The sequence below is a fragment of the Rattus rattus genome, chromosome 6 (genome assembly GCF_011064425.1).
Source record: "Rattus rattus isolate New Zealand chromosome 6, Rrattus_CSIRO_v1, whole genome shotgun sequence".
NCBI classification, from domain to species: Eukaryota; Metazoa; Chordata; class Mammalia; order Rodentia; family Muridae; genus Rattus; species Rattus rattus.
Window position 1 is genome coordinate 22,557,049 of NC_046159.1, and position 27,290 is coordinate 22,584,338.

The following is a 27,290-nucleotide window of genomic DNA, read 5'->3' on the forward strand; positions in this document are numbered from 1 at the left end:
GCGTTCATGTGGTGCACATACATACATTCGTGCAAAACAAGTATAAAAGTTTTTGAACATACCCTCCCCCAAAAAAGAACTAACAACAACAACAAGAAAGAAAAATTCTACTTTCTTAAGAAAAAAGAAAAAGAAGAGAATGTGGCAATGGGTAGAACGGGGGCCAGAGCTGGTGGTTGGAGAAAGCAGATCAAAGGATGAAGGAAAGGGTTCCAGATAACAGCCACCCTCCCCCGTGATGGGTGGATGCCTCACACGTACAGGTACCTAACGTCATGCAGAATCCAAAGGGCATGGGCTCCAAGTCCCTGTGACGTTGGCCCTGGCTACAGTCCCGACATTCAGTGCCCTGTCTTACACAGAGGCCAGGTGAATCAGTGATACCAGGCCAGTTCTATGACAGTTACAACCCAAGGCAAGTCACTTCATCTGCTAAGCCAGATAAGGAAAATGGGGAGGAGTGAAGTGCTCTATCACTCTGATCCCCAGTCCCAGGAGTGGTCTTCAGGAGAGAAGTAAGGTGAGGACAGACCCCAGGGAGGGAACCTGGAGCTCAGGTGAAGGGAAAGCTGACTGCAGTCTCTATAACACATCCAGCTTGGTCTCTGTCCAGCAAGCCTTCCCTTCCATGCCATTGCAGACAGGGATGGGCGGGACAAGGCTGGGGCCAGGCAGAGAAGCCAGAGCAGCCACACCTGAGGCTGTGACAGGGACACTGTTGAAACAACACCATTTCCTAACATTTGCTTGAGTCTAGGAAAGGGAAGTCAAAGCCTTCAGGTCGCATGACCCGTGGCCTGCTCCTTCCCTCTTTCTACAAGATCCCCTTCTGCACATACCTTTGATCAAATAAAAATGACCAAACCTTTACTACACTATAGCACTCGGGAGGCAGAGATAGGTAGATCTCTGTGAGTTCTGAGTTCAAGGCCAGCGTGGTCTACCTAGGAGTTCCCTAAAGGGGAAAAAAAAAGCCCCACTTCTCCTCTGCCTCCTAAGGATGAATACTGTGATGAACGGGGAAAGAGAAACAGTCTTACTCCCCAAACACAGGGTCCCACTTCTGCGTCCTACAGTGGGCAGAGCAGGTGAGGGTTCCACCCAGACATTCCCCAGCTTCTTCTCTATTGGGTTGAAAGGGTTCCCTCTGCCCCTCTCACTGTGGATGAGACTACCCAAGGCTCTGACATACTGGAAGAACTGGTCAAGCCGCCTCCTCCTCCTCCTCCTCCTCCTCCTCCTCCTCCTCCTCCTCCTCCTCCTCCTCCTCCTCCTCCATCTGGGCAGTGATGGGGAGGAGGGTGGCAGAGGTCACATCACAGCAGGGTGGAGTCTGAAGAAGTCGATTCTTGTTGACACATACTGTGACGACTTTGGGATGGCTGCCTGTCCCCTCCCTCTGCTCTAAGACCTTCCCCCAAAAATGTAGGCGGTGCCTCAGGGACTTGCATGCCCCTCCCTAGCTATTTCATGGGGCCCCATCCAGCTCTGCAGACGCTGTTTGATGGAACAAGCCTTTATTGAGTACCTGCCTACCCGTCCCAAGTGGGAGACTGGGCTAGACCGGAAGGATACAAAACAGAGCAAATCTCATCCCTGACCACACAAGGAGCTCAGTTTACCCAGGGAGGCAGACACAAAAGAATGTGAACATATAATACAGTACACTGTGGGGGTGAGGGGAGAGGGCGACAATTCTGGGGGAGACAGAACAGGGTAACCGAGTTCACAAAAGAAATGGTGCCTTTAGGCAGGTTTCTAAGGGATGCATAGACTGTGTGTTCTGAGGGACAGTGAAAGAAGCTTCCAGGCTGAGGAAACAGGAGGAAGGAGACAACACCACAGAGGCACTGGGGTATGGTGTATCAAATGAGAGAGTCTTGAGAATGAGAGAGAACACCAGGCCTACCCTGGTCTGTCTTACTCTAGTCCCCACCCTGAGGAGTGAGGGGAGGGGAATTGCCAAAGAACTAACAAGGGGGCTTTTGGGTGGGGTTCCCCACCCAAGTTCAAGGAGGGGAGCAGACATCTGTGTCCCTGAAGGCAGTGAGGCCAGGCCAGCCTCTGGTCACGGGGGTAGGAGTGCGATGGCTGTTCTATTTGTTCCTTGGTCCTCTCCCAGGAAAGTTCCTTGTCAGAGCTCCAAGTCTGGCTGGGCTGATCCGAGGGAAGAGGGAACTTGTCTGTGCTTGTGTGGAAGGCAGTGTTCAGAAGCAGGGGCAGGGCAGCTCTGAGCAGATCGTTAGCCCCTGTCCTCTGGACGGCTTCCTGGGCCCCTTACTCAGCCTGTTCCCTCAGGCACACCACAGAGGGCTCGGCTGCTGGGGAAGATGTGCTGAAGTGAGATATCCATCAGTTTACAAGGGAGCTCAGGGCTGGGTGAGAGGATTCTTCTCCTCTCTCAGAGCGCCGCCAGGGCACAGGCAGAACAGTCAGGCGCCACAGAGTCCAGTGGAGGGGCGCTGGGGCCTAGAGTAGCATAGGCGGGTGGAGGGGCTGTCAGGGCCAGGGGAGGGGTCATGCCCTGCTGGGGTAAAGAAGGTGGTGGGGATGTAGGGTGAGGACAGAAACGGGACGGGAAGGAGGAAGCTGGAGTGGAGGCCACCTCCCTGGCACCCCTGGCCCCTCGTCCTGGAGACCAGTACCGGCTCCGGAACCGGCGTAGCAGCATGAGAAGTGTGATGACCAGGAGGTCGAAGATGAGCTCCGCCATCTCCACCACAGAGAGCACGGACGAGCCAAACCACAGGCTCCACTGGCTGCCCAGGTTGGACAGGAGGCTGACCATCTGCGGGAGAAGGAAGTACCCATCCCCTTACCACGCAGGCTCCCTTGCAGCTAGGGCCCACCTGGGACTCTAGCGCCTCCTGTCATGCAGGGGCAGCTCCCAATCGACCCCTCATCACCCACAGTAAACAGTCATGAGACCAGCAGAAACCAGGGCAGGCCTCAAGGGCCTTCTTCCAGCCGTCTGTCGCACGTGCATGCCTCCCACCACCCACCTCATCCCCCAGACCCCCCCTTCAACTCTTCCCCCTTATCCCGAACCCCTCTTCCTTTTCCTTGATTTCTGCTTCTGAGGCACCAACCCTTCTGACCCTTCAAGGTGACCCTTTGTCCTCCCTCACAGCTATGCTGCCAAGCTCCCAGGAGGTCTCAGGCTTCCTGACTAAGGCAGACCATACCGTGACAGAAGGAGACTCCGAATTAGTTTTATAGTTCAGCTCCTTGAAGAAGATGTTGAGCTTTGCAACTCCGTTTCTTTGGGCAAGGGGAGAGAGTGGGAAGAAGTGGTAGGGTTAACACCACCTACAGGCCCTCTCCCCAACATCTCCACCAGAACCCCTTCCCAGAACTCCTTTCCCCACCAGGGTCCTGCCCAGGAGCTCAGGAGCAGGCCTGACCTTTTGTTGTTGATAGTGTAATTGTTCTGCAAGGACAGCATCTCGAAGATCCAATCCTGGGAGGGGAGTGGGGAGGAGAGCGGTCAAGGGGGTCACCTCTGTATCCCTCATGTTTACAGGGATGGGTAATATCAGTCAACTATACCAACATGTATGATACTCAGAGGACCACTGTGTTATGTCCACTTGTGCGTGTGTGCGACTATGTCCATGTGAACATCCGCCCCTTCCCTCCCTTCCCGTCCCTACTTCACCTGGGACTTCACAGATGGCCACCGTGAGTAGCCGGCAGAGAGTTTGTAGTTGATCACACTGCAGACAGATGAAAGTGCCCAGTTACAGAGTGGGAATCTCCCAGCTACCTTCACTCTACCAGGTTAAGCAGCTGCTGCGAAGCCCACCCCCAAAGAAAGGGCCTTACCTGCAAGGCTTCCGACACTTGGAGAAACAGCCCAGGCTGTCCAAGGAGAAGGCGCCCTGCAGTTTATAATAGCAATAGCCTGTGGGTGTAGAGAAGCGCCTGTTTTCTGAGGGCATTTCCACCTTTTCCACAAGCAAGGTCTTACATGCTGCCTGAGCAACCACTTTACAAGAGCATTTCAATGGTGCCTTGGGAGTGGCAACCACAACAAAATTGTTCAAGGAAGCTGGGGGTCAGGAACACCCACAGAGATGTGTCCAAAAGGCACAAAAGTTAAGTCAGAAAAAAAATGGGAACAATAGTTGCATAATAAAGGGGTTAAACCACAATGAGATACCATTGTACACTCACTAGGAAAGCTATTAAAGACAAAACAAAACAAAACAAAAACAAAACCGCCAACAAGGACCACTGGGGCCCAACAAGGACCACTAGGGCCATCATTTACTGCTGCTGGGAATATGGGATGCTACAGCTGGGCTGGAGAGATGGCTCAGTGGTTAAGAGCACTGACTGCTCATTCAGGGGTCCTGAGTTCAATTCCCAGCAACCACATGGAGGCTCACAACAGCTACAGTATGCTTATAATAAGTAAATAAATATTTTTTAAAAAGATGCTACAGTCACCCCCAAAGTATGACGGTGCCTCAGAAGGGTTGAGCAGTCCAGCTCCACACGAGGACATGTATACGAATGTGCACATTAGTCACCAAACTACAAAGTAGAAGCACCCAGATATCCATCAACAGGGTATAAAAAGAAAAAAGAAAAAAAAAAAAAAAAAAACATGTAGAACAGAGCCAGGTGTGGCAGTGCACAATGGCAGTCCCAGCATTCACCAGCCCCAGGCAGGAGGACTGCTGTTAAGTCTGAAGCCAGCCTGGGCTACAGTGTGAGATTCCGCCTCAACAAACGGAAGTGTTATGACTACACAGCAGGATACTGCTCAGTCATAACAAGTGTCGCCGTGTTATTACATGGATGGACCCTGGAAACACTGTTAAGTTAAAGGAGCCAGGAGCAGAGGCCATCGGTTCATGACTCCGTCTACGTGGACCGTTCAGCACAGGGACTAGTGAGCGGTCGCCCAGCGGCTGGCAGTGGGGGTCGGGAAACTCAGGGGACTGCTCACAGGTGCAAAGTGTCTTTGGGAAGTAATTTATAAAATCCTCAAAGAGAGGGTGACTGTGAGACCAGAATAAGAGCCCAACGCCAACTACAATTATATTTAACTAAAACCGTACAGTTTGAGTGAGTGAAGTTTGTAAGATCCAAACCATCTCAGTAAGAAAAGGAGAAGAGAGGGCTCAGGGGGTCTAACGGCATTCGGGAGCTACAAGAAAAATTTAAAAAATAATATTTTATTATAGTGTAGGTGTGTGCATGGAAATGTGTATGTGTGTGTGTGAGAGAGAGAGAGACGGAGAGACAGACAGACAGACAGACAGACAGAGAGACTGGGGAGGTGCTGTGGTACACACAAGTCCTCCATGTCTGACCCAGCGCTCTACCCACCATGCTGGGAATTAGTAGGAAGCAGCCTAGCATCTTGCTGTCTCTGGGGAAGAAGACTGAGGAAGGCCACCAAGCTTCTGTTCGCTCTAGTCCATCTCCCTCACCTGCACAGTTTCTCTCAGATTTCTCTAAGCCACAAGAACTCAGAAAGAAGGCCGGGCATGGTGGCCCACGCTTCTAATCCCAACACTTGGAAGTCAGAGGCAGGAGGATCTCTGTGAGTTTGAGGCAAGCCTGGTCTACATAGTGAGTTCCGAGGCAGCCAGAGTCATGCAGTGAGACCCTGTTTGAGTAAATAAATGATTATAAAAAAGAACTTAGACGTGTTGAAAAGCAGGGAGGAGAAGAGCTCCCCACTGTCCTGTCTCTCCTCCCCTTCAGGATTCTGTATGTCCATCCAAGAAAGAAGGGGACACCAAGTGGCCTCTGAGTTCCCTTCAGTTCTGACATTCTGTGATCCTCCAAGGCTGGGGACAGGAGTCAGGGGGCTGTAGGGTGTAGGCAGGGGCAACGGAAGGGAGGCAGGGGCAGGGGGCTGTAGGCAAAAAGCAGGAGGAAAGAGGCAAGAGGAAGCAGGCAGGGGGCAGAAGGTGGGAGACAGGGGACAAGAGGCAGGAGACAGAGGGCAGGAGGCAGGGGGCAGAGGGCAATGGGCAAGAGGCAGGAGGCAGGAGAGGGGAAGGAGACAGGGGGAAGGAAGGAGGAGTTGTCCTGACAAGAGCAGTGACAGGACAAGGACTGTCAGAGTGGACCAAGTAAGAAAGGAGGCAGATACCACAGACAGATGGGACCGGGGCGGAGGTGACACAACTCCACAGTGGTCTCTCTGTGTCCACTGCATCTGGTGCCTTGCCCCCTCAGCAGTGGCCCACTTCCTCCCTCTCTCACCCGGCTAGAGAGCGGAGTGTGTAAAGTCCTGGGAGGAGGGGTCTGAGACAGTCTGTGCAGACGGAGCCTGCAGCCCCACAGCTTCCTGTTAGGATATTTTTCTCCCAGCATCCTAGGATAGCTGTGCCTCAGCAGAAAGGAAAAGGGTGTGTTCAAGACAATGGCCGGATAAGCAGGCTGTGCCAGGGCTCTCCAACTTGTCCTGTTGTGCCCTGCTCCAGGTAAAAACATTTTCTAACTTTTGGTTTACAAACTGAATCCCTGGGGGAGAGATGATAGCTCAGGGGGTAAAGCTCCTGAGCTTGAACAGAGCCCAACCTGTGACTCACGTGGCACAAGCACAGATAACATATACACACACACACACACACACACACACTTCCTTCCTTCTGCTGTAGGTTATTTTTAAGCTGGACAATTCCTTCACTAATGCACAAAAGTCAAAGACAGGAAGGGAAGCATCGGGGAAACTGAGGCAAGGACTAAGGGGAAGAAAAGCAAGCGGAGACTGGCTGGAGACTGGGCCAGGTGGGAGTGAGCCGTCCCAGACAAGGCCTCTGGGAGCCAGCACCTAGGGAAAAAGGAGGTGAGCTTCAGACAGCATAAGGGCTCCCTGGCTCACCCCAGGAGCTCTGCTTTCGGTAGTCACAGAACTCAACTCCCTTGGGCTTAGGGTAGAAGATGTAGGCACAGCCACACTTCTTGATCATGTTCTCCTGGAAGCAGGAGTGAATGCACACCTGGAGGAGAGGGGAGAAGCAAGAGGCTTCAGGCCTGGCCCAACCCCACCCTCCTCACCGGGACACACCACGGCCCTTTCTACCACTCCCAACCTACTGCCCCTCCATCCCTCCACCCAGCTGACTGATGTGCAGTTCCAGGAATGGCTGCGACGGATTCTGTGTACCTGCTGTGTATACTTGGAAGGGTAAAGGTTCTTGACCGGGACATCGCTACCATTCTCAGTACAGTCGCCGTAATTTCCTCCGAGGCTGTCCAGGGCTTCCTGTGAACCATTGTGCATCAAGAGATCACATGCGAGGTGGGCAGAGGGAATGACTCAGGCTTCACCTTGAGTTTTCCCTCCTTCCCAAGTTCAAACTCGCACCCTGCCAGCAATCCATCAGTCTCCCCATCTCAAAGCATGTTCCAGCACCCCAAACACTCCTCCTTGTACCACTTTCAAGGCCTTGCATGGGTTTAGAGAACCCTCTGAAATCCTAAGGACATCCTGAACCCCTCTTAGCACTGAGTTCTTCTCAAAGCTTTGCTTCCCAGGGGCCCCTTGGCTAGCCTCTCTCTCTGGTTCTGCTCCCAAAGACCTCCCTTCAGTCTCCTGCTGTCAAATCTACCTCCCATTTCCCAAGTCTTCCTCTCCCTCCACTGGGGTTCTCCTCCCAGGTTCCCAATCAGAGCATCCTTGCCTTTCTCATACTGATGGAGGTCTCCACGCCAGGCCTCACGTTGAAGCCACCATCATCCATAAAGGCAGGCTCATCCTGACCATGCACCATCACCCTGGCCCCCGTCACTGTGGACAGCAGGGGGATGAAGTCATTCTGCTCTGTACGCAGTGTCAGGGACAAACCTGGGGATGCAGCAGGAGAAGAGTTCAGAATGGAGACCCACCCTCTCACCCTTGCAGAGGCCTCCATCTCCTGATAGAACAAGGCCAGCGAACCCCTCAGACCTGGCAACCTGGAGCTGGTTTTTGGGCTAGCTTAAAGGATCGAATGCCTTCCGTGCCTAGAATGGGCTATGGGGGGAGTTTGGAGGAGAAAGGACAGGGCGGACCCTTCCAGGATAGCAAGCGGCATACCAAGGTGAGACCCAGAAGACACCCAGCATCTCTAGAATGTAAGGCTGAGGTAAGGAAGGGCAGGTGAGGCAGGTCAGCGGGAAGGGCATCATGGGGACAGGAGCTGCTCACCATTGTTGACTCCAGGCATGGAGGACATCCAGAGATTAGAGTTGTTCTTGTCATTGAAAGTGTAGCAGTTCCCGTACATGGGGTGGTGGAACTTGGAATAATTCCTTAGTAGGCAAGGGAACCAGGATAAAAGGATCAGAGAGGGACGTAGAGGAGTTCAGCGGAGCATGAGGTGAGGCCGAGGAGATTCCCCTCCAGGCCTCAGGAGCCTCAGTTTCCTGTCACCTCCAGTGTGTCCGCAGCACCGGGAGGTAGGCCTGTGCTCGCCCCTTTGTCCCTCCAGCCGACAGTCCCATTCTACATCATACAGGACCACACAGACAGTGATGGCACGCCTGGGGTTTACATACGTGATCTTGTGTGTTACAAGTCTTACTTTATCCTTTTCTAGAAGAACGAAACCCTCCTAAGCTCTGTTTTTAACATCCACCCATGATGCCCCATTGGGTCCGCTGACACCGCCTGCTATGCACCCTCCATGATGAGCCTCCTCCGAACTGCGCCCTTCTTTCCCAGTCATCGGGGATCCCAAGGCCACAGGCACCGTGAAGGTGGGGCTGGGGTTGAGAGCTGTTAGACCGGCTCCTTCTCCTCGACCTCACTGCTCGCTCACTTGTGTCCTGTAATGTCATATTAAGACTCGGGCAATGCTCCTAACCATTCAGCATCAAAATCTTGGCTCTTGATGCATAGATGAGGGGAATGGAGAGATGGAGGAAGTCAGAGTTGGTGGAGGGAACGAAAGCCACAGTGTGCGTGGGGCCGAAGGGAAGAAGTTCAGAGCACAGGGCAGGACTGAAGCCAAGCGTTCCCCATAGGCCTCTGTGCAGCAGATTAACAAGTCCGGTGATAACAGCCAGTCTCTAACAGGCTTGGGAACCACAGCCACGCCACCGCAGCAGACAGACAGATTGGCAGCAAATCACAGGTTCTAAGAGCCATGTGGGGAGTGGGGACCTGTGTTCTACTTCCTGCCACGTGGGAGATGGCAGTGGGAACCAACCCTGGACAGGAGGCTCTGTCCTGTGACCAGCAGAAGAGTGGGAGGAGACAATGACCACAGGTGGGTGTGGCTCTGAACGAGCCCCATCTCCCAGGTCATTCACTTCCTCTCTGAAACGGGGAGAGCAAATCCAGAAGCTCCAGGACTGGCTTTGAAACCCAAAGGCAGGCTCAGGACGACGGACACTGCGGCTCATGTTAGGCTGTCAGAAAGCCAGCATTTCCAGAGATGATCTGGATGTAAAGAGGAGAGGTCTACCTTATAGGGCCACTGATCCCCACTCACTGGAGGGGGAAGGGCACAATGTAGTGGATTCCCACCATAATGGATGGTGTGTAGTGGGGAAGTCAGTGGGTCCGACGGAGCATCAAGAATGGGTCTAGAGGGCTGGAGAGATGGCTCAGCGGTTAAGAGCACCCGACTACTCTTCCAGAGGTTCTGAGTTCAATTCCCAGCAACCACATGGTGGCTCACAACCATCTGTAAAGAGATCTGATGCCCTCTTCTGGTGCGTCTGAAGACAGCTACAGTGTACTTATATATAATAAATGAATAAATCTTAAAAAAAAAAAGAATGGGTCTAGAATACAGAGCTTAGCTTTGTATTTTAGAAGAAGATAAGATCTATAACATACAAGATCACGTATGTATATAAAATGTAAACTTTGTAAATGCACGTACAGGGAAATGTACATTGAACACATTAGTACAGTGTCCATTGAGAAACCAAATCATGTGATAGTTAAGAGTAAAGCCTTGGGTCAGCAAGATGGCTCAGCAGGTAAAGGTGCTTGCTGCCAAGACTGATAACCTGAGTTCAATTCCCCAGAACCCACATTGTGGAAGGACAGAACTGACTTCCACAGGTCCTCTGACCTCTACAAGTACATCACAGCATGTATGTGTATGTGTGTGTGTGTGTGTGTGTGTGTGTGTGTGTGTGTGTGTGTGTGTGTGCAGAAATGTAACAAACAAAAGGCCCCATCTAGGAATGGCGATGCCCTCTTGTAATCTCGCACTTGGAAGGTCGACACGAGAGCATTGTTGCCAGTCTACTTGGGGCTACAGGTTACATAGTAAGTTCCACATTGGCCTGGGATAAGAGCAAGACCTTGCCCCCCACCCCACCCCAAAAGAAGGCTCTAGAATTCAACTCCTTAGAGTAAATGCTAACTGTAGCAAATACTGGAGAAAAAGCCGAACGAGTTTTGTACTCTCCTCCTCTGTCAAATGAAGATTCCAGAAGCAGGTAGGATAGAGACCTGAGGACTAAGCCAAAGTGCCAGTACTTAGTGAACTGCGCTGGCTTCCCACTAGGGTGGTAGTGATTGCTTCTATTGCTTAAAAGGAAAGAGGCAGCGGGACCGGCGAGAAGGCTCAGCTGGTAAAGGTGTTTGCCACCAAACTTGCTGCCCTGCGGTTGAGAAAACCAACTCCCGAAAATTGGCCTCTGCCCCCTCACAGGCACAAATACAAACAAGTACAGGTGATTCTGTCGGCTTGCTTGTTTGTTTTGGAGGGTAGACTAGAACAAGCAGAGGATGTGGAGAACTTAGATCCCTCAGGGTTGCTGCTGGGGATATAAAGGCCTGAACCCCCAGGCAAAGTCCAGCAGCCTCCCAACGCTGGGTGAGCCAGAATGCACTCCGGGTGCATTCCAAGCAAAACGAAAACATTGCCAGTCTAAAACCTCACTCCGGGACATCCACATCAGTGTCCTTCATAAAGGCCAAAGGGTAGGCATGCTCCACATCGGGAAGGTATCTCATACAAGACGACACAGTGTCGCTCAGACGTGAGTTCTGACACGTGCTATAGCATAGACAAACCTGGAAAACATGCTAAGTGAAAGACGCAGGGGTTGGGGATTTAGCTCAGTGGTAGAGCGCTTGCCTAGGAAGCGCAAGCCCCTGGGTTCGATCCCCAGCTCCGAAAAAAAGAACCAAAAAGAAAAAAAGACGCCATCAATCACAAAAGATGCCATGTATATATATACACACACACATATGTACATATATATGTGTGTGTGTGTGTGTATATATATATATATGAGATATACATATTCACCCCAGAACCTAATAAATGCTAGACAATCAATCTACCACCAAACTACATCCCTAGCCCTGCATGAAATCCCCACAGAGAACAGTCCATTGAGACAAGAAGAAAGCAGATGAGTGGTTCCCAGGGCTTGAAAGGGATGGAATAGGGAACTGCTAACAAGTAGACGGGTTCCTTGGGGGTGGGTGAGGAAAATGTTCTAAAATTGGATAATGACGGTAGTTGCACAACTCTAAAATATTTAAAAACCACTAAATTGTACATATGAAAGGGAAGACTTTTACTACGGGTTATTAAGGAGACGGAGCTCAGGGATGGAGTGCTTGCTTGCATGCTGTGGGGGCCTGGCTTTGATCTTCAGAACAAAAAAAAAAGGAGAAAGAAAACCAAAAGAGGAAAAGAAGGAGAAGGGGAGGGTCGGGGAGGCCATGCTAAGGAAGTGCAGTTAGAATCAGACTGCAGAGGATTTTATTGTATTAATTGTATGCGTGTGAGTGCTCTGCCTGCTTGTATATCTGTGTTCCGGGAGCGTGCTTTACACCTCTGGAGGCCAGAAAAGGGTGTTGGATCCTGTGGAACTGGAGTTAAGCACAATCGTGAGCCACATGTGGGTGCTAAGAACGGAACCCAGGTCCTCTGCAAGAGCAGCCGGTGCTCTTAACTGCTGAGTCTCTCCAGCTCCTACTTGAGAGGAGTTCGAACAGGTCTGACCCGAATAGTTAATATAACAAACTTAAGCTCCCTGCTATGTTTCAAATGTGCCTCTCAGTTCCTGGGTTGGAAAATTACTTCCCAATGCGTTGGAGATGGGCTTCAGTAGGAAGAGACAGGACTGTGGAGAAATCCTCATGAAGGAATCTATGGGTCGCACGGAGTTCTAGAGAGGGTTAGCTAGGAAGACACGGCCTATTATTTGGTCAGGCCCGCCCTTCCTGACTCTTTCACATGCTTACTTTCCCTTCCCCTTTCTGCTCTGTTATGCTGTGGGAGCCTTCATCAAGTTCCGGCACCAGGCTCTTTGACTTTTCAACCTCTAGCACCATAAGAAATGAACTTCTTTTCTTCATAAGTCAACCAGTCTGTCGTATTCTGTTATAGCAACAGAAATGGACGAAGACTTCCTGTGAAGAGCGAAGCGAGAACTTGGAGGCAGAAACTTAGACAGTTTACAGAGTTGCCCCAACAGCCCTCTGTGGAAAAGAACAGGATCGTGAGGAAGGGACCCGCACACCAAGACTAAGATGAACGGTGGACTTCCTGGGAAGGGGGGGCAAGAGCTTGGAGTGAACAAAGGGAGAGGACTGGGACCAAAACTCCAGGTGGAAGGTGACAGAGAGGCTTGGCAGGACAGGTGCGGCTGGCCCTGGCTTCGCTGCCTCACTTCCCAGCTGCTGGCATTTATCCCTAAACAAACAAAGAGCACAGGCAGGACAGAGCTGTGATGGGAAGCCTGTGGGCCCAGAGTGAAAAGCTGGAGGAGAAGCAGGTGACACCTGGTCCTGCTGCCACTCTCGGGTGACACTGGAGGGAAGGGTACCCTAGAGAGACACCGCCTCAGTGCCATTCCCCAGCCAGGCAGAAGCAAGAAGGTGGCCCTTGAAAACCAAGGAGCAGAGGTAGAGGAGAAAGCAGGAATAGGCAGCCAGAGGCTATAGAAGGGAGCCCCCTCACTTCTACCTTGTACCAGCTCTCAGAGAGCTTGTGACCTCTTTAGAAGGACATTATGACGGAAATTATCCACGAGGGACAGTGGGCTGTGGGGAATCCTTAATATGTCTCTGAACATACTCTGGATATCTCACGTCACCTGTTTGGGTGCAAGAGGACTGATGCCCATCATGCCCCAGAGTGTGTATAAGGTGACCTCACATTCTGACCCCCACCATGCCCCAGAGTGTATAAAGGGACCTCACATCTGTCATCTCACACATGTGGTGCGACTCTTAAGGTGGGTATTAGCATCGTGGTCTTTATCACTTGAGTGAAATGCCAACCGGGCAAGGACTGAACATAGTTTTTCCTGTCATATATCCCAGATGCACACAGCGGAGTCGGGCACATGGTCTACAAGGTCAGAAATATTTACTGAGTAAACCTCCTTTCTTATGTTTGGGTTTCTGTTTTACAAAGAAAAGACTCCAAAGAACGATGTGAAATGAAGAGTCACCAGGCCACGAGGGGACAGAACCGTAGTGGGAACTCGGGTTGGGACCTGCCATCCATGGATCTTACCACAGTCCCGTCTACAGACGACATCTGGGCACAGACTTGGGCACCTGCATTCCATCACTTCCTCACCTAACCACCAAGCATTTCCTGAGCCCACAGGAGGACACAGGAGAGGAGATCCTGAGGAACAACTGAGCCAGCAAGGCCTACTCACGCCTGGTTGCAGGGGGCCTGGTTGAAGCGACAGGTGAAGATGAAGTTGCCCAGGGCTTCTTCCTCTAGAGCGGGCGAGGTGTCCGACAGTCTGGACAGAATGTTGATGTAATGGAAGCGGTACCACTCCCTCACTGCATCCACCCCAGAGGAGTATGTCTGGTAGAAACAGTCTGATTTGTTCTGGTTGCACTGCATGGAGACAGGAATGTCAGAGCACATCAGAGAGCCATCAAGGTGAGGGACAGAGAGCTGAGGTGTTTTGAGGGCTGACTGGCAGGTAGGTATAGGGAACTGGTGTGGCTAGAACAGAAGGGGAGAAAGGAACCCTCCTAGAAGTCCCTAGGAGAGCTGGCCAGAGGACCAGGGGATTGAGGCAGCATCAGGCAAGAATTCTCCCCTTTCACTGGAGCAAAAGCTTCTAGGATAAGAGGTTTGTCCCCACAACAGAGGTGGGCCTAGAACTTCCGTGTGCTAGTGCGGTCCATCTCACCTGGGCCTCCCTTTCTCCTTCCCTTTTTTAAAGATTTATGTATATAAGTACAGTGTTACTGTCTTCAGACGCACCAGAAGAGGGCATCAGATCCCATTACAGATGGTTGTGAGCCACCATGTGGTTGCTGGGATTTGAACTCAGGACCTCTGGAAGAGCAGTCTGTGCTCTTAACCACTGAGCCATCTCTCCAGCCCCTCTCCTTCCTTTTTAATCTACAAATTTAGGGTCTAGGGGTGTAGCTCAGTGGAAGAGCCTTTGCTAAGCATGGGCAAGGACCTGGGTTACACACCCTCGCGCGTGCACACACACACACACACACACACACACACACACACACACACACGCAAGCACATCTCATTTTACTGTCTCATTTACTTCCCTAACTGTTACAGGCTTGAGGAGCCTCAGTTCTTCACAGGAGAGTCTCAACTGAGTCCCATCAGTAGGGACTAGAATGCAGAAATGTTTATTTTCTGCAACATGTTTTACTTCCTGCCACTTATCCTATGCTAACATACTCACTCACTCACCACTCAGTCACTCAGTCACTCACTCACCACTCAGTCACTCAGTCAGTCAGTCAGTCAGTCAGTCAGTCAGTCAGTCACTCACTCACTCACTCACTCACTCACTCACTCACTCACTCACTCACTCACTCATTCATGTTACTTGCTCGAAAGTCCATCAGGCCTCTATCTGAAGGGATGGGAGGGCCATGGGACCCGGGCGAGCGCGTGGGCGGGCCCTAGACAGAGGGGCGGGGCTTACCAGTTGGAAGCCGATCTTCCAGTCCTTCCGGTCCACTTGGGGATTGTTGTCGCGTACGCTGGAAGACCCGCTGCGCGCCGTGCGGCCCGAGTAGGGCGGAGGTGGAGTGCGCAGGCGCTGCAGGGGGTGCGGGAAAGCACCCAGGAGGTCGCGGGAGCTGCGGCGGCGGGCCCCAGCCTGGCGAGTGTAGGAAGAGTTGTATTTGTACAAGTCAAAAAGCGTCTGCTCCGTGATGCGGTCCAGCTCTTCCAGCTCCTCTTTAATTTCAGTGTATCTGAAAAAGCCGATGGGGAGAAAGGCGGTCTAGGGGCGGTCCGCCGAATTCCTGGCCAAGGTGTTCTCCGTTAACACGGAGGGGATCAGTGATCCCTATGACGGCTCCAGAGCTGTCGGCTGGCGAGTGTTGGAGATGTACTTTAACAGGTCAGAAAGAGCTGGTAGCTCAGGTCGCCCTGCCTGATCCCTTTTTATTTGGGGGGAAAGTGAGGGTTGTAAAACCTGTCACCTTCAAATCGAGGCTTCTCAGCAACTGCACTTTGAGAATCTCCCTGCCCTGCTCTGAAAATACCGGATGACGGATGACGTTCCCACCTTTGCCCCTTCCCCGAAGACTACATTTTAATGAGATTCAGATTCGGGGGGGGGGACCCAAATACTAGTCCGTATTCATCCTTACATTTTTCATTCTCAATACAGCCAGTATTACCATCTGCGTGACGGACATCCTTAGAACTACAGTCTAAGAAACAAAGCAGAAATGATACATTAAACCAGGCTGCAAGAGGCAAAACCAACACTCGGATATCAACTGCATTTCTAAGAACTAGCCACAAATGGAAACTCTTTTCAAAACACCACACTGGAGCTGGAGAGACGGCCTGCCGCGGAGAACACTTGATGCTCTTCCAGAAGATCCAGTCTCAGCACCCACATCCGAGCAGTCACAACCCCAACACTCCAATTCCAGGAAAATATGACTCCCTCTTCTGGCTGCCAGCCACACTCAAAGTTACATTCACAGACCTTCGCATGTCATATAAACAAAAGTAAGGTGGTTTTTTCCCCCCTTAAAATAATGTCTTAAGTCTGATAAGTTTAGTAGATCTGATAAACATAAGCAAGATTTCTTATATGGAAGAACACACTGGAACCCCGCTGGAGGCCAAAACAGACGAAATCATACAGCTGCTCTTGTCATATGTCTCCCAACTTTAGACCACACATGATCCGGACCCCAAATTCAGCAAACAATTTTAAAGGAAGTGGCAGGTGCTTCCAAGATTCTATGAAGCTCAGGGTGACCTCACCTTTGAAACCATCCCGCCTTAGCCTCCTGAGCAGCTGAGCTTACAGGGACATGGCCACCACAACACCTGTTGGCAAAGAACCTGCTGTGCCCAAAACAGTTGTGGAAAAGAAAAAAGCTGGGGGGGTGGGACTTATACTACCTGAGTAGCCACAACCTTCAGTTCTAGGGGATTGATTCTGCGTGGACTTGGTGCTCAGACATACATGCATTCAAGCAAAACACTTATACACTTGAAATATAATAATAATTTAAAAATATTTGCTGTGCGTGGGGGCGCACATCTTTAATCCCAGCATTGGGGAGGCAGAAGCAGGTAGATCTCTGTGAGTTGTAGGCCAGCCTGATATACATAGCAATTTCCAGCTCAAATATATATACATATATATGTGCATATATATATATGTGTGTATATATATATATATATGCTCAATATCTTGACTATTAAATGTCACTTAAAGAACATTTCAAGAGTCACATGCCTTTGATCTCAGCACTTGGGAGGCAGAGGCAGGAGGATCTCTGTGAGTGCAAGGCCAGCCTGGTATACAGGTCAACCAGGGCTACAAGATAAGACCCTGTCTAAGAATAATAATTTTAAAAAAAGTACTAGTGAAGCATGTTATTGCCAGAGATGTGAGATTAGTGCACTTGGGGTCTGACACAAGCACTGGTTAGTTTTGTTTCGTTTCATTTTGCTTTGCTTGACTTTTGTGGTCCCCAGGATCAAACCCAGGGCCTTAGAGTGCTAGGTCCTTCCTCTACTCTCCACCGCTGAGCCACACCTGCAGCCCAAGGTTACTTAAAATCTCATGCATGGTCCCAGTGTCCAGTTCAGAGGTACGCAGTTCTCTCCTTTTGGCTCTGAAAATCCAGCTGACTGGACTCTAGGCGTTCCCTTTTTGTAGCTGACCCCTCATTCCCTCACAGAAGAAAACAGAGCTCAGGTCCGAGGTGTCTACCCAAGGCCTTCCGAGAGACTGATTCGGTATTGATGATTCCAAGAATCGTCATGCCAGCCCGTATGAGCCCTTCTGAGGAGCCAGGTACACCCATTACATATACTCCTCAACAATCTGGACTAAAATCACTGCCATGCCCTTTTCCAAGACGATGTGGCCAGAGCATAAACCAGAATGTGCTCCAGCTTTTCAGTGTCCTCCAGTTTGTCCCAGGAAGACCACTAGAGCTCATACATACTGCCCCCTGCTGGAAGGGCACTCTGGTGCCCCAGTTATGTAACGTTGGGTCAGGCATCCAACCTTTGCCCATCTGTAGAATGGACACAGTGCTAGGTCAGCTTGACACATAAAGCTCTGGAAATGCCCAGGCCTCAGGAGGACATAGACAGGAGCCCAGAAAAGCGTCACTTCAACTTTCTCAGCGTCATACAGGAAGAATAGGTCCCTAGCTCTGCTGGGATTATTTCTATGACACGGGTCACTACCTCATCTTCCTTTTCCCCAGCACCACATTGCTACCTGTCTGCCTTCATCACACTCTTCCCCACTGAGCTTGTGTCACTTCCGAACTGAATTCTTCTCAGTGACAATCCAGGCATCCAGCTTCCTTGTGCCTCTTCTGGACCGGATGCCAATGAGCACACACTCACCTGTTTGGTCTCCCAGCCCTTGGTCCCTACAGAAGTCAGGTTCTATGCAGGGATCTTTCTGACCTCAAGCCTCTGCTTCTGTCTGACAGGATTCAGAGCCCTTGACTGACACTAGTGCTGAGAGAACTGACCACTGAGCAAAGCACAGTAGAACACTCAGGTCTTGTCCTGAGAGCAGGAGGTAAGCAAAGGATCAAGACTCCTTTGATGGGATGCTAGCAAGATGGTTGACCCCATGCAACTTTGACTTCCTGTCTGGACCATGCTCATTGTCCTCACCCTAGTCTGTCTGGCAGGCAAACCACCTGTGGGAAGTGGGTGGTTCCCTGTTCCCAATCCAATTCCATCAGGCCTTACTGTCTTACTCCACAACTAGGCACCTACACCAAGGAACTCATCTGGGAAATATTGAGCTTTCAATGGCTTTAAACCTAGGCTTGTTGGGCTCCATATATTTTTATTTTTCCACTACTCCTGCTAAGGCTAAAGACTGTTTGAAACTGGGTATGAGCATCCTCTCTCTGAAGCCAGCCTCCCCTCTGACTCTCCTCTGTCTAAGACAGGATGGCAGAATATAGGAATCCAAAGAGGTTTGGGGCTGACACACAGAGACACATGTGTCTATGCCTCCATCCTTGATATACTGGATAGGCTCCCAAACATCCACTCAGGGACCTCTGGAGCACTCTCAGCCAGCCCTGAGGAGTACTAGACAGTGCTGAGAAGAGGAAAGAAACCAGTCTCTCTGCTTGGCAGTGCATACCTGTGAGCTTGGCCCTACTCTCTGCTTCATCCAGGCCCCCCTTGACACTCATCCCTTTGGTCAATTTCCTAGCCCTTTCTCTCCCAGGCAGCCTTGAGCAATGCTAGTGGAGCATATGCACAGACCCTACGGCTTCAGCTTGTATCACAATGCACACGCACGTAGCTACCCAACGAGTAGCCCTTATCCAGATCTCTTTCGTGGGCTCTGAGCTCTCACGGTAATCAGTCACAGAGATGGGATTTAAGAGCCGTTGAGTAAGAACAGCCAGGTGCTGAGTGTGGTTATCTACCGTGCAGAGACAGAGAGCTGTGCTGAACTCTAGCCTCGTTGACTGAACCGTTAGTGCCTCTGGGCAGGCTGGGCTCAGGACAACCCCTGTTGCCTCTAAGCAGGATTCATTGTTGCTTTAGGGCTTTAGGGAGAGTTATTCACAGTGGCTGCACTCTCTCTGAGGCTGTCAGGATGATGCTGTGTAGACTTCTACTTGGGTTTTTGTTTGTTTCTTTTGTTGTTGCTGTAGTTTCTTTTTTTTTTTTTTTTTTTTTTTTTTTCCGGGGCTGGGGATCGAACCCAGGACCTTGCGCTTCCTAGGCAAGCGCTCTACCACTGAGCCAAATCCCCAACCCCGTTGCTGTAGTTTCTTTTGTTTTGTTTTGTTTTGTTTTTTTTGAGACAGGGTTTCTCTGTACAGTCCTGGCTGCCCTGGAACCCGCTCTGTACACAGGGAAGGCCTCAGACTCACAGAGATCCGCCTGCCTCTGCCTCCCGAGTGCTGGGATTAAAGCTGTGCCATCCATGAGCTGACCCAGGCCACGTAGAATGTGACCCCTAGTGACCTAAGACCTAGTGACTCTAAGACATCTTTTATGGATAGCCAGTCCCCAAAATAAATAACAACTCATGCTGTAAAACCTTTTTCTGGGCTGGAGAGATGGCTCAACGGTTGAGAACACTGGCTGCTCTTCCAGAGGTCCTAAGTCCAATTCCCAGCAACCACATGGTGGCTCACGACCATCTGTGATGAGATCTGACGCCCTCTTCTGGTGTGTCTGAAGACAGCTACAGTGTACTCACATACATACAATAAATAAATAAATCTAAAAGAAGTATTTAAAAACAAACAAACCCTTTTCCTTTGCAATACAATGAGATGCCCACGTTGTCATTGGAATATGAACCCCGCATAGATGGCAGAGTTCCTGCTCCCCACTGGGCTGATAACATATGAAAAGAGCTACCCCTCACTCTTGGGAGAGTGGCTCCTATGCGACTGCAGCCGGTGTTTTATCATCGTGGGCATTCGTTATTAGAGATGCGTGCCATCACAGGGGAGTACCGATTATTACTTATCTACCATGCGACCTCAGAGTTGTAACAGAAGTACCAGGAGAGTACTAGAGCCCCAGATTCTGATCCTCATGTCTCTCAACAGCTGATGGCTTTTTGTTTCTCTTTGCTTTTAGGTCATTGGGTCCTCGGTTTCCTCATCTGCCCTTCTTACCCAGGAAGTTGAGATGGCCCTGAAGGTAAGGACGCTTGCTGACAAACAGAGCAGTCTGAGTTCAGCCCCCAAAACAGAACCCAGGTAAAGGATGGCGAAGACTGGCTCCAGAAAGTCCTCTTCCACAGACTTACTGCGACACATGCGCACCCACCCGTACTCTTGCACTGTACCACCCCGACCCCAGCACCAGACTGCCTGACAGAGAAAGGCCTGACCCCTGGCCAGCCCAGGGTCTCGGCCTCCGTCTGGCCTCTCCCTGCCAGACGCCGAGTACAGTCTGGCATCCAGACTGAGAGTTCAGGTCAAGGGTAGCTTTCCAGCTCAGAACCACACCTCCAGTGGCTCTCTGAGGAAATGGCCCTCCCTTTGTTCAGTCTTGCTGCCAGTCCCTTGCTCTGCCACTTGCAGAAAAGAAAAGTCCCTTGATCATCACTGTTCAGAAGCTCCACGTTCTTCCTTGATTTTATTTGTTGTTGCCACAGGGTCTGATGTAGCCTATCCAGCCTCAAACTCAAGTTGTACCTAGAGCTAAACTAACTCTGAGCTTCCGGTTCTCCCGCTGTCCGTCACTTCCTAGGGGCCAGGGTTAGTGGCACGTGTCAGCAGGCCTGGCAGAATTCTGCCCTGGGTCCAGCCCTGAGTTCCATATATGTTTGAGGTGGGCTCTGTTTCCCAGGGATGTGGCAAGGAGCAGCGCTGTCCTTCGAGCGACTAGAAGCCGTAAAGCCATACAGAGCTACCATCAGGCCCTCCCTTTGACAATGCTCTGCGGACTGTGTCCCTCAGCAGGTGGACACCCCAGTGTGGCTCCGCTCCTCTCTGGGCCTTCTTTGGGAACTGGATCTTCCATCCTGGCCTCCTCTCACTCAGAGATCACTAGAGTCCCTCCCCGTGCCAGCAACCGTGATTCATACTCAGGGCAGCAACCACCAGGCTACTCTGGCTTGTCTGCCACCTGTGCCTCTCCCTGGCCAGTGGCTCCCCGCCCCTGCACTCCTAGCCAGGAGCCCCCTTCTTTCTGCTTCTCTTCCTGCTGCGTTCCTACCAGGTACCCCACCTTGGCAGACGGGGAAGCTGAGCAGGGATCTCCCACATAAGTTCATCCGGGCTTTGAGGGGGACATCCAACCACACTACGTAGCTCTGACTGTCCTGGAACTATATAGACTAGTGTGGCCTGGCACTCACAAGAGATCTGCCTGCCTCTGCCTCCACAGTATTAGGTTTAAATGCATATGCCATTACACCTGGCCCATTTAATAATATCTCATTCAGATTTAGATTCATCTGGGACATAAGTACGCATTCGCTGTTATTCACTGTTGTCTTCATTATTAGCCATATGGCTTTGGGTCTTATTATTTCCCTTTGGTGAACATCAGTTATCGTCATCTGAAAACTGGAAATAACGCAGGTGTGATAGCAAGTGCCCTGTAATCCCAGGAGTTTGAGGCCAGCATAGGCTGCACTGAGATCCTGTCTTTTTAGAAGAAGAAGAAGAAGAAGAAGAAGAAGAAGAAGAAGAAGAAGGAAAGAGGGAGGAGGAGGAGGAGGAGGAGGAGGAGGAGGAGGAGGAAGCAGAGGAGGAGGAGGAGGAAGGAGGAGGAGGAGGAGGAGGAGGGAGCAACAAAGGAAATGCCCACCTCTCTAGACTTTGCAGGATTAAGGAGTTAGTGCTTAAAAATCACCTGACGCTGAGTCAAGTACTTAGTAGGTCTTCAGCTTCCTCCTGTACTTGGGGTCCCTCCCATCCCTTCTTTTTTTTTCTTTTCTTTTTCTTTTTCTTTTTCTTTTTTTCGGAGCTGGGGACTGAACCCAGGGCCTTGCGCTTGCTAGGCAAGCACTCTACCACTGAGCTAAGTCCCCAACCCCCCTCCCGTCCCTTCTGATGTCTCTCCTCCTCCCTCTACTGCCACCATCTCATAAGAGGGAAAAATTCCGTATAGACAGCTGATTCCTAGTCCGGGGCCTCTAGGCAGTGTGCTGTCCACTCCCTGGTGTTTTATCCTGGCCTGTCCAGGGTCATGCACCCAGCAGAACCTTAGAAAATGTGTAGACTTCAACAGGATCACCCCAGCCCTCCCCATATCTCCTCATCTTTGTGACCGCAAATATTTATTGAGTGCCTGCAGCCTATTTCCAGGCCCCAACCCCGGCCCCTCCCCTGCCAGCACCTTCAGCCTGTTATGTCCCCCACCCTGCCTGGCCTCGGGTGAGAAAGAATTGAGAAACCTGAGGAGAGATGAGGCTAAGGAAGAGCTATCCCAAGGCTTGACTGGACAAGTGGTTGGAAACCTCACTTATTCCAAGTTGTACCTCTTGAGAAGAAGAGAAGGCCGAGTGTGGGGCTCAAACCAACAGGGTAAGTCAGGATCTTGTCAAGATCGGTGACCCTGCTGACTTGCCTTGGCCTCTCGGCCTCATATGTGAAATGAGGATAATACCAGCCCCGACCCCAAGACTGATAAAAACACCAAGAGGCTGCAGATGACTTCTAAGGGTCTGACGTGTTCAGCTCCGGTAAGTGACTCCTACCGTGTTTGTTGTGTGGGGACAGTTTTACGTTTCCAGAACAGGACTTCCCAACCTTTGTTAATCCATGACACATCTTTGGACATGACAGGTTACCTGAGGGAGCCTCCACCCACCGCGTGTGACCAATCCCAGCCGTCCGTAATTGCCCGCATTCCTGAGGCTGTGCTCACACGCACTTACCCCCGTGCAAACCCTCCTAAGAGACCTTACACTCCTTGAGGGCAGACCGGCTTCCAGTTTTTATTGTACTAATCACGGTTCGCTGCAGTATTTGTTTACACGCCTACCTCTCCTACCTTGTTGTAGCTTTTCTGTCTCCAGTACCTGGTAAAGTACCTGGCCCTTGATAAAGGCCGCTGAATTAGCAACAGTTCTCTTCTGCTGGGAGCCCAGCACAGTCTGGCTTGACGTAAGGTCTCAATGTGTGGCAGAACCGAGAGCAGACCAATGGTATGTACAAACACCCAGCCCTGCCCTCCTCTCTTCTCCATGGTAACAGCCCAGTTTGCAGACCCAAACTGGCAAAGACCATTGATGAAACCCAAAACGTCAGAACACACCAAAGCCCTTAAAGGTCAGAGACCTGGGCAGGTGGGTAGGACAGCTGAGGGGCAATCCCCTGCACAGGTCGGCCTGAGACTTTGGGGACAGCTGCCGATGGGCCTCTTTCCCATTCCACTCTTCCACCCTTCATCCCACCCCCATGGTGCCTACACCACCGCACAGCAAATATCCCCTCGACACAAAGATCTTATCCACCCCCACAGCACCTGCAAGGCCTTGACCTCTCCGCTCACTGGCCCCACAGCTCCGTGACCACTTTTGTTTGCTCTCCTGCTTGCTTGCTTTTGTGCTGCTGAGTGTAGAACTAGGGGGGGGCCTCCCGCATCCTAAGCACATGCTCTCCCACGGAGCCACCCCTCCCCACGGTCCCCAGACAGACTGACCTGTAAGGATTAAGGGTGCAGACAGTGACGGCAGGGAAGACCAGCTTGTCTGAATTGAGGTTGATGTTGAGGCTCACGGGGTAGCTGAAGTACTCCTCGAACAGCAAGGCGAACTGCCAGTACATCATGCCGAAGGTGCACAGCCACAGCACCGCCCAGAAGGCCGTCTTCATGCGGTTGTGTTTGGAGCACACCAGGCGGATGGCCCCATGGATGGTGGTGTTGTTGCAGAAGAATTGGAAGAGCTCCCGGTAGGAGCGGTGGAACTCGATCAGTGCCTCCTCCTCCTCGGTGGGCTGCCGGGGTGCTGAGGGTTCCGGGCCCAGGCCCTGCTCTTCATGTTTGTCCCCCTTCCCCAGTCCTTGCATGGGCTGAGGAGGACAAGGGTCTTGCTCCTTGAATTGGTTGCCCTTCATGGACCCCTTAGGCGAGTTGGAGGCGTGAAGGTCTAGGTCAATGTTGAGCTCAGGGGCTCTGGTGTGGTCCAGCATCATTAGCGTGAAGGCAGAATGGGGCTGTCCCGGACCGTGCCCGCATCCCAGGCTGAGTTCACTCTCCCTCCCACCCTCCTCCACCTTTCCAGGAGCCAGCTGACCTTCTGGAGTCGGGGCCAACCAAGCAGTATTGAGCTTCTCTGGAGTGGCCACTGGGCTTCACAGCGAAGGCCACCTTCGTTTGCCCGCTAGCGCCTCCCTGGGTCCCTACAGCAGGCACTGCCTGGCTTAGCGTCTCTCCCTCTTGCCCTTTTTTCCTCCCGGACTGTTTGACTGGCTCCAGCTTTCACGCCCTCTTGGCCCAGCTGACTCCCGCTTCTGTTTGGGTCTCCCTTTCTGTGCCAGGCTCTCTGATCCTGCCTCACTTCCTCCCTTGCCTTCCCTGTCTCCTCCTGGGTCCTCTTCTCTAGGCTCTAGCCCTGGCCTCCAGCTCCGTGCTGCCTCCTTCTCTGCCTCGGGGACCGCGGGCTGCAGGAGGCCGGAGCTGCCTCCCGCTCCCGGCTCCCAGGTGTGGCTGGGCTGTGACTGGTTCCTTTCCAGTTAAATCTGGCAGCGGAGCCTCTCCACCCTCTCACCTGACAGGTGCAGTGCCTGGCTCCGGAGACCGCCCGTCAGCCACGGGCAAGGATGGGAGCGACAGAAGCCTCATTAGCATCTCAATTAAAGGTGAGCAGGGCAGAGGGGGAGGGTCGGAGGAGGAGTCTGGTCTGGGAGTTCTCCAGGGAGGAGGGCGCTTGGGGACAGGTGAACCAGGTACCTGCTGAAGAGTTTCGGCCAGGGACTGATGGCGAACTGACTAGCAAGGAGACTAGGGACAGGAGACAGGTGAGGCTTAGAGAACCTGTGCAGGGAAGGATTCTACACACAAAAGCCAGGAAGGCAAAAGCGGAAGGAGGATCGCTGAGAGTAGGTGGGGAAACCAGGAGAACAGGGAAGGCAGAAAAGAGAGACAGACTGACAAGGACTGGGCAAAGAGCTGAGGGAAGATGGAGGAGGAGGAAGAGGAGGGAGCCAGTCCCAAAGGAACTCCCCTGTCAGGCAAGATGGCCAGGGGAAAGAAAGCTTAAGTGGACTTTCAAAAAACAGGGTCCCTTCTGATCGAGGTCCCTCAAGGTCATCCCAGGTCAGCCTCACACCCAAGATCCTGGAGGAAAAGGAGAATGGGTCCCCCCAAAACTGGGAGCACCTTCTGACCCCACCATCTTCTTCCCCATCCTCTTCCCTCTGAACTTCTCACCCCATCTACCTGGCCCTGTCCAGGCCTGGGAGGGGCCCAGGTGAAGTAGGGGGCTGGGCCAGGTCCTAGGACATTCTGTTCTTTTTGACACCATTGGCTGATAGGCCAGGAATGTGTAATGTCCCCTGTTGTGGTCACAGGGTTGCAGGAATGTGTGTGGGGGCCAGGCAGAGCTCTGCGGGCACAGACCAAGAGCCCAGGGACAGGCAGGGATGACAGATACTGGGAGAGACCACCAGCTCTGCCCTTGCTGGTATCTGGGGCAAGGAGGGTGGGCACAATAAGAAGCTCCTTCATCCGGGCTGTGTTTGTCTCCAAAATCTCCCTCGAGCTACGCCAGCTAGAGGAGACAGAGGCAAGCAGTGACCACACAGGTGTGAAAGCCTCAAAGTCCCATCCCCCCACCCCAAAGGTGTAAAGAGCCATGGGAGAGCCATTCACACAGCCCAGGCCCTGCAGAACTTGCTAGTGATAGCCTCCCTTGAGCCCTGGAGAGGGCAGCCACAAAGCCTCTTCCTATCACGCACTCTCTCTCCAGCAGCAGCGGCAGCAGCAGCCAGAGGTATTCTCTGTGCCCCAGACCTGCAGACACAGACCCAAGCAGCCACAGAGGCTCATAGGCCTGCATAACGGGTAGTTGAAATACAGTGAGATAAGGGTAATGGGGGCAGGGATAAGAACCAAGTGGGGGGGGGAGGCAGCAGGAGGGACCCATTTCAAGTGACACCCTTGGAGACTGGCATGGCAGCTGAATCTGGCAGAATAAGGCGTTGACCAGACAAATAAGAGGATCCGCTCTGAGCTAATGCCTCGTCTCACTCTTGAAACAGTCAACCTGGGTTCCGCCTGCTAGCTAGGCTGTTTGACAGACACCTTGACACATTCATGAGACCTTCCTTAAGACGAGGGAGGCTGGCTCCTTCTCCACGTTTCAGATAAGGAAACTGACCCTCCAAAACAACCAACCAGTGTTTGGTCATCACAATGCAGAACAGCAGCAGTTGTAAACAGAACACAAACACTGTCTTTTCCTCTGATCATTACCTCCTGAGACAGACCAGTCAGAGCTCCTGGGAAACCAGGCCAGCAGGAGGGGCTTGGTCCCTCCCACACAAAGCCCATGGATTCATCCTCTCCAGGTAATGTCTATTTGGCTTCGTGTCTCTGAACTGTTCCTACCTCTCCATATCCCAGCCACCCCTATGCTCTCTTGAATCAAGCAAATCCTTAAACCAGTGTCCTACAGGCGAGGTGCCCGGTTCCCCTGACTGTTTAGTCTGTGAGGTTCCGAGAAGCTGGCCCCTCCCTGCTTCTTCTGTTTGCTAGCTGGGCCTGAAACCCAAGTACTGGCTTAAGGCAGCATGACAAATAATTCTCATCTCAAGGACTCTGTGAGAATGCCTAGCCCAAAGAGTGTGGTGACTCTGGCATGTTCCGACAGAGTGCGAGAGAGTGGCTTGGCTTGGTGACCACAGCACTAGAGATCTGGAATGGGCCAGCGCAAGCCTGCTGTGAGAATAGATATTGGGTACTTTGGTCAGAGCCCCATTTGAAACATCACACATACAAATACATATGCATACACACAGACATTCACACACATATATATGTGCACATACACACACATACATACATACACACACACACACACACACACACACACACACACACACACACACCAAAACCAGGGGATTCTTCTGTAGCCCAGGCTGGTCTGGAACTCAAGTTCTCCTGCCTCAGCTTTCCGTGTGGATACATTTCTGTCATAGTACAGTTTCCCAGCAATTATGAAGTACATGAACCAAAGCTTCCTGTCATCCCCTTTCTCTCCGTCCCCACAGCCCAAAGAGAGCCACCATGACCTGTTCATCACTCCATCTCTTCCTGGGTGTCTTTCAGACTTAGATGTTTTTATATGTTGAGACAAAGTTTCAATGTCTAACTGACCTTAAACTTGCTTCATAACCGAGGCTGACCTTGAACTCATGGTCCACCTACCCCACGTACTGCAATTACAGATAT

The 27,290-nt window shown here is 51.7% G+C and overlaps 1 protein-coding gene across 1 annotated transcript; it reads right to left on the reverse strand.

The window, feature by feature from the left end:
- Nucleotides 1-1,500: 1,500 nt before the first annotated feature.
- Scnn1a (sodium channel epithelial 1 subunit alpha) lies at nt 1,501-24,654 on the reverse strand. The gene is made up of 12 exons (XM_032905629.1): nt 23,538-24,654; nt 14,869-15,142; nt 13,606-13,796; nt 8,159-8,262; nt 7,653-7,816; nt 7,136-7,234; nt 6,851-6,968; nt 3,826-3,904; nt 3,659-3,716; nt 3,405-3,460; nt 3,186-3,261; nt 1,501-2,788 (listed from the first exon to the last, which is right to left on the reverse strand). The coding sequence occupies exons 1-12, from the start codon at nt 24,029-24,031 to the stop codon at nt 2,402-2,404; spliced, it is 2,100 nt and encodes a 699-aa protein (XP_032761520.1). The 5' UTR covers nt 24,032-24,654; the 3' UTR covers nt 1,501-2,401.
- Between the last annotated feature and the right edge of the window lie 2,636 nt (nt 24,655-27,290).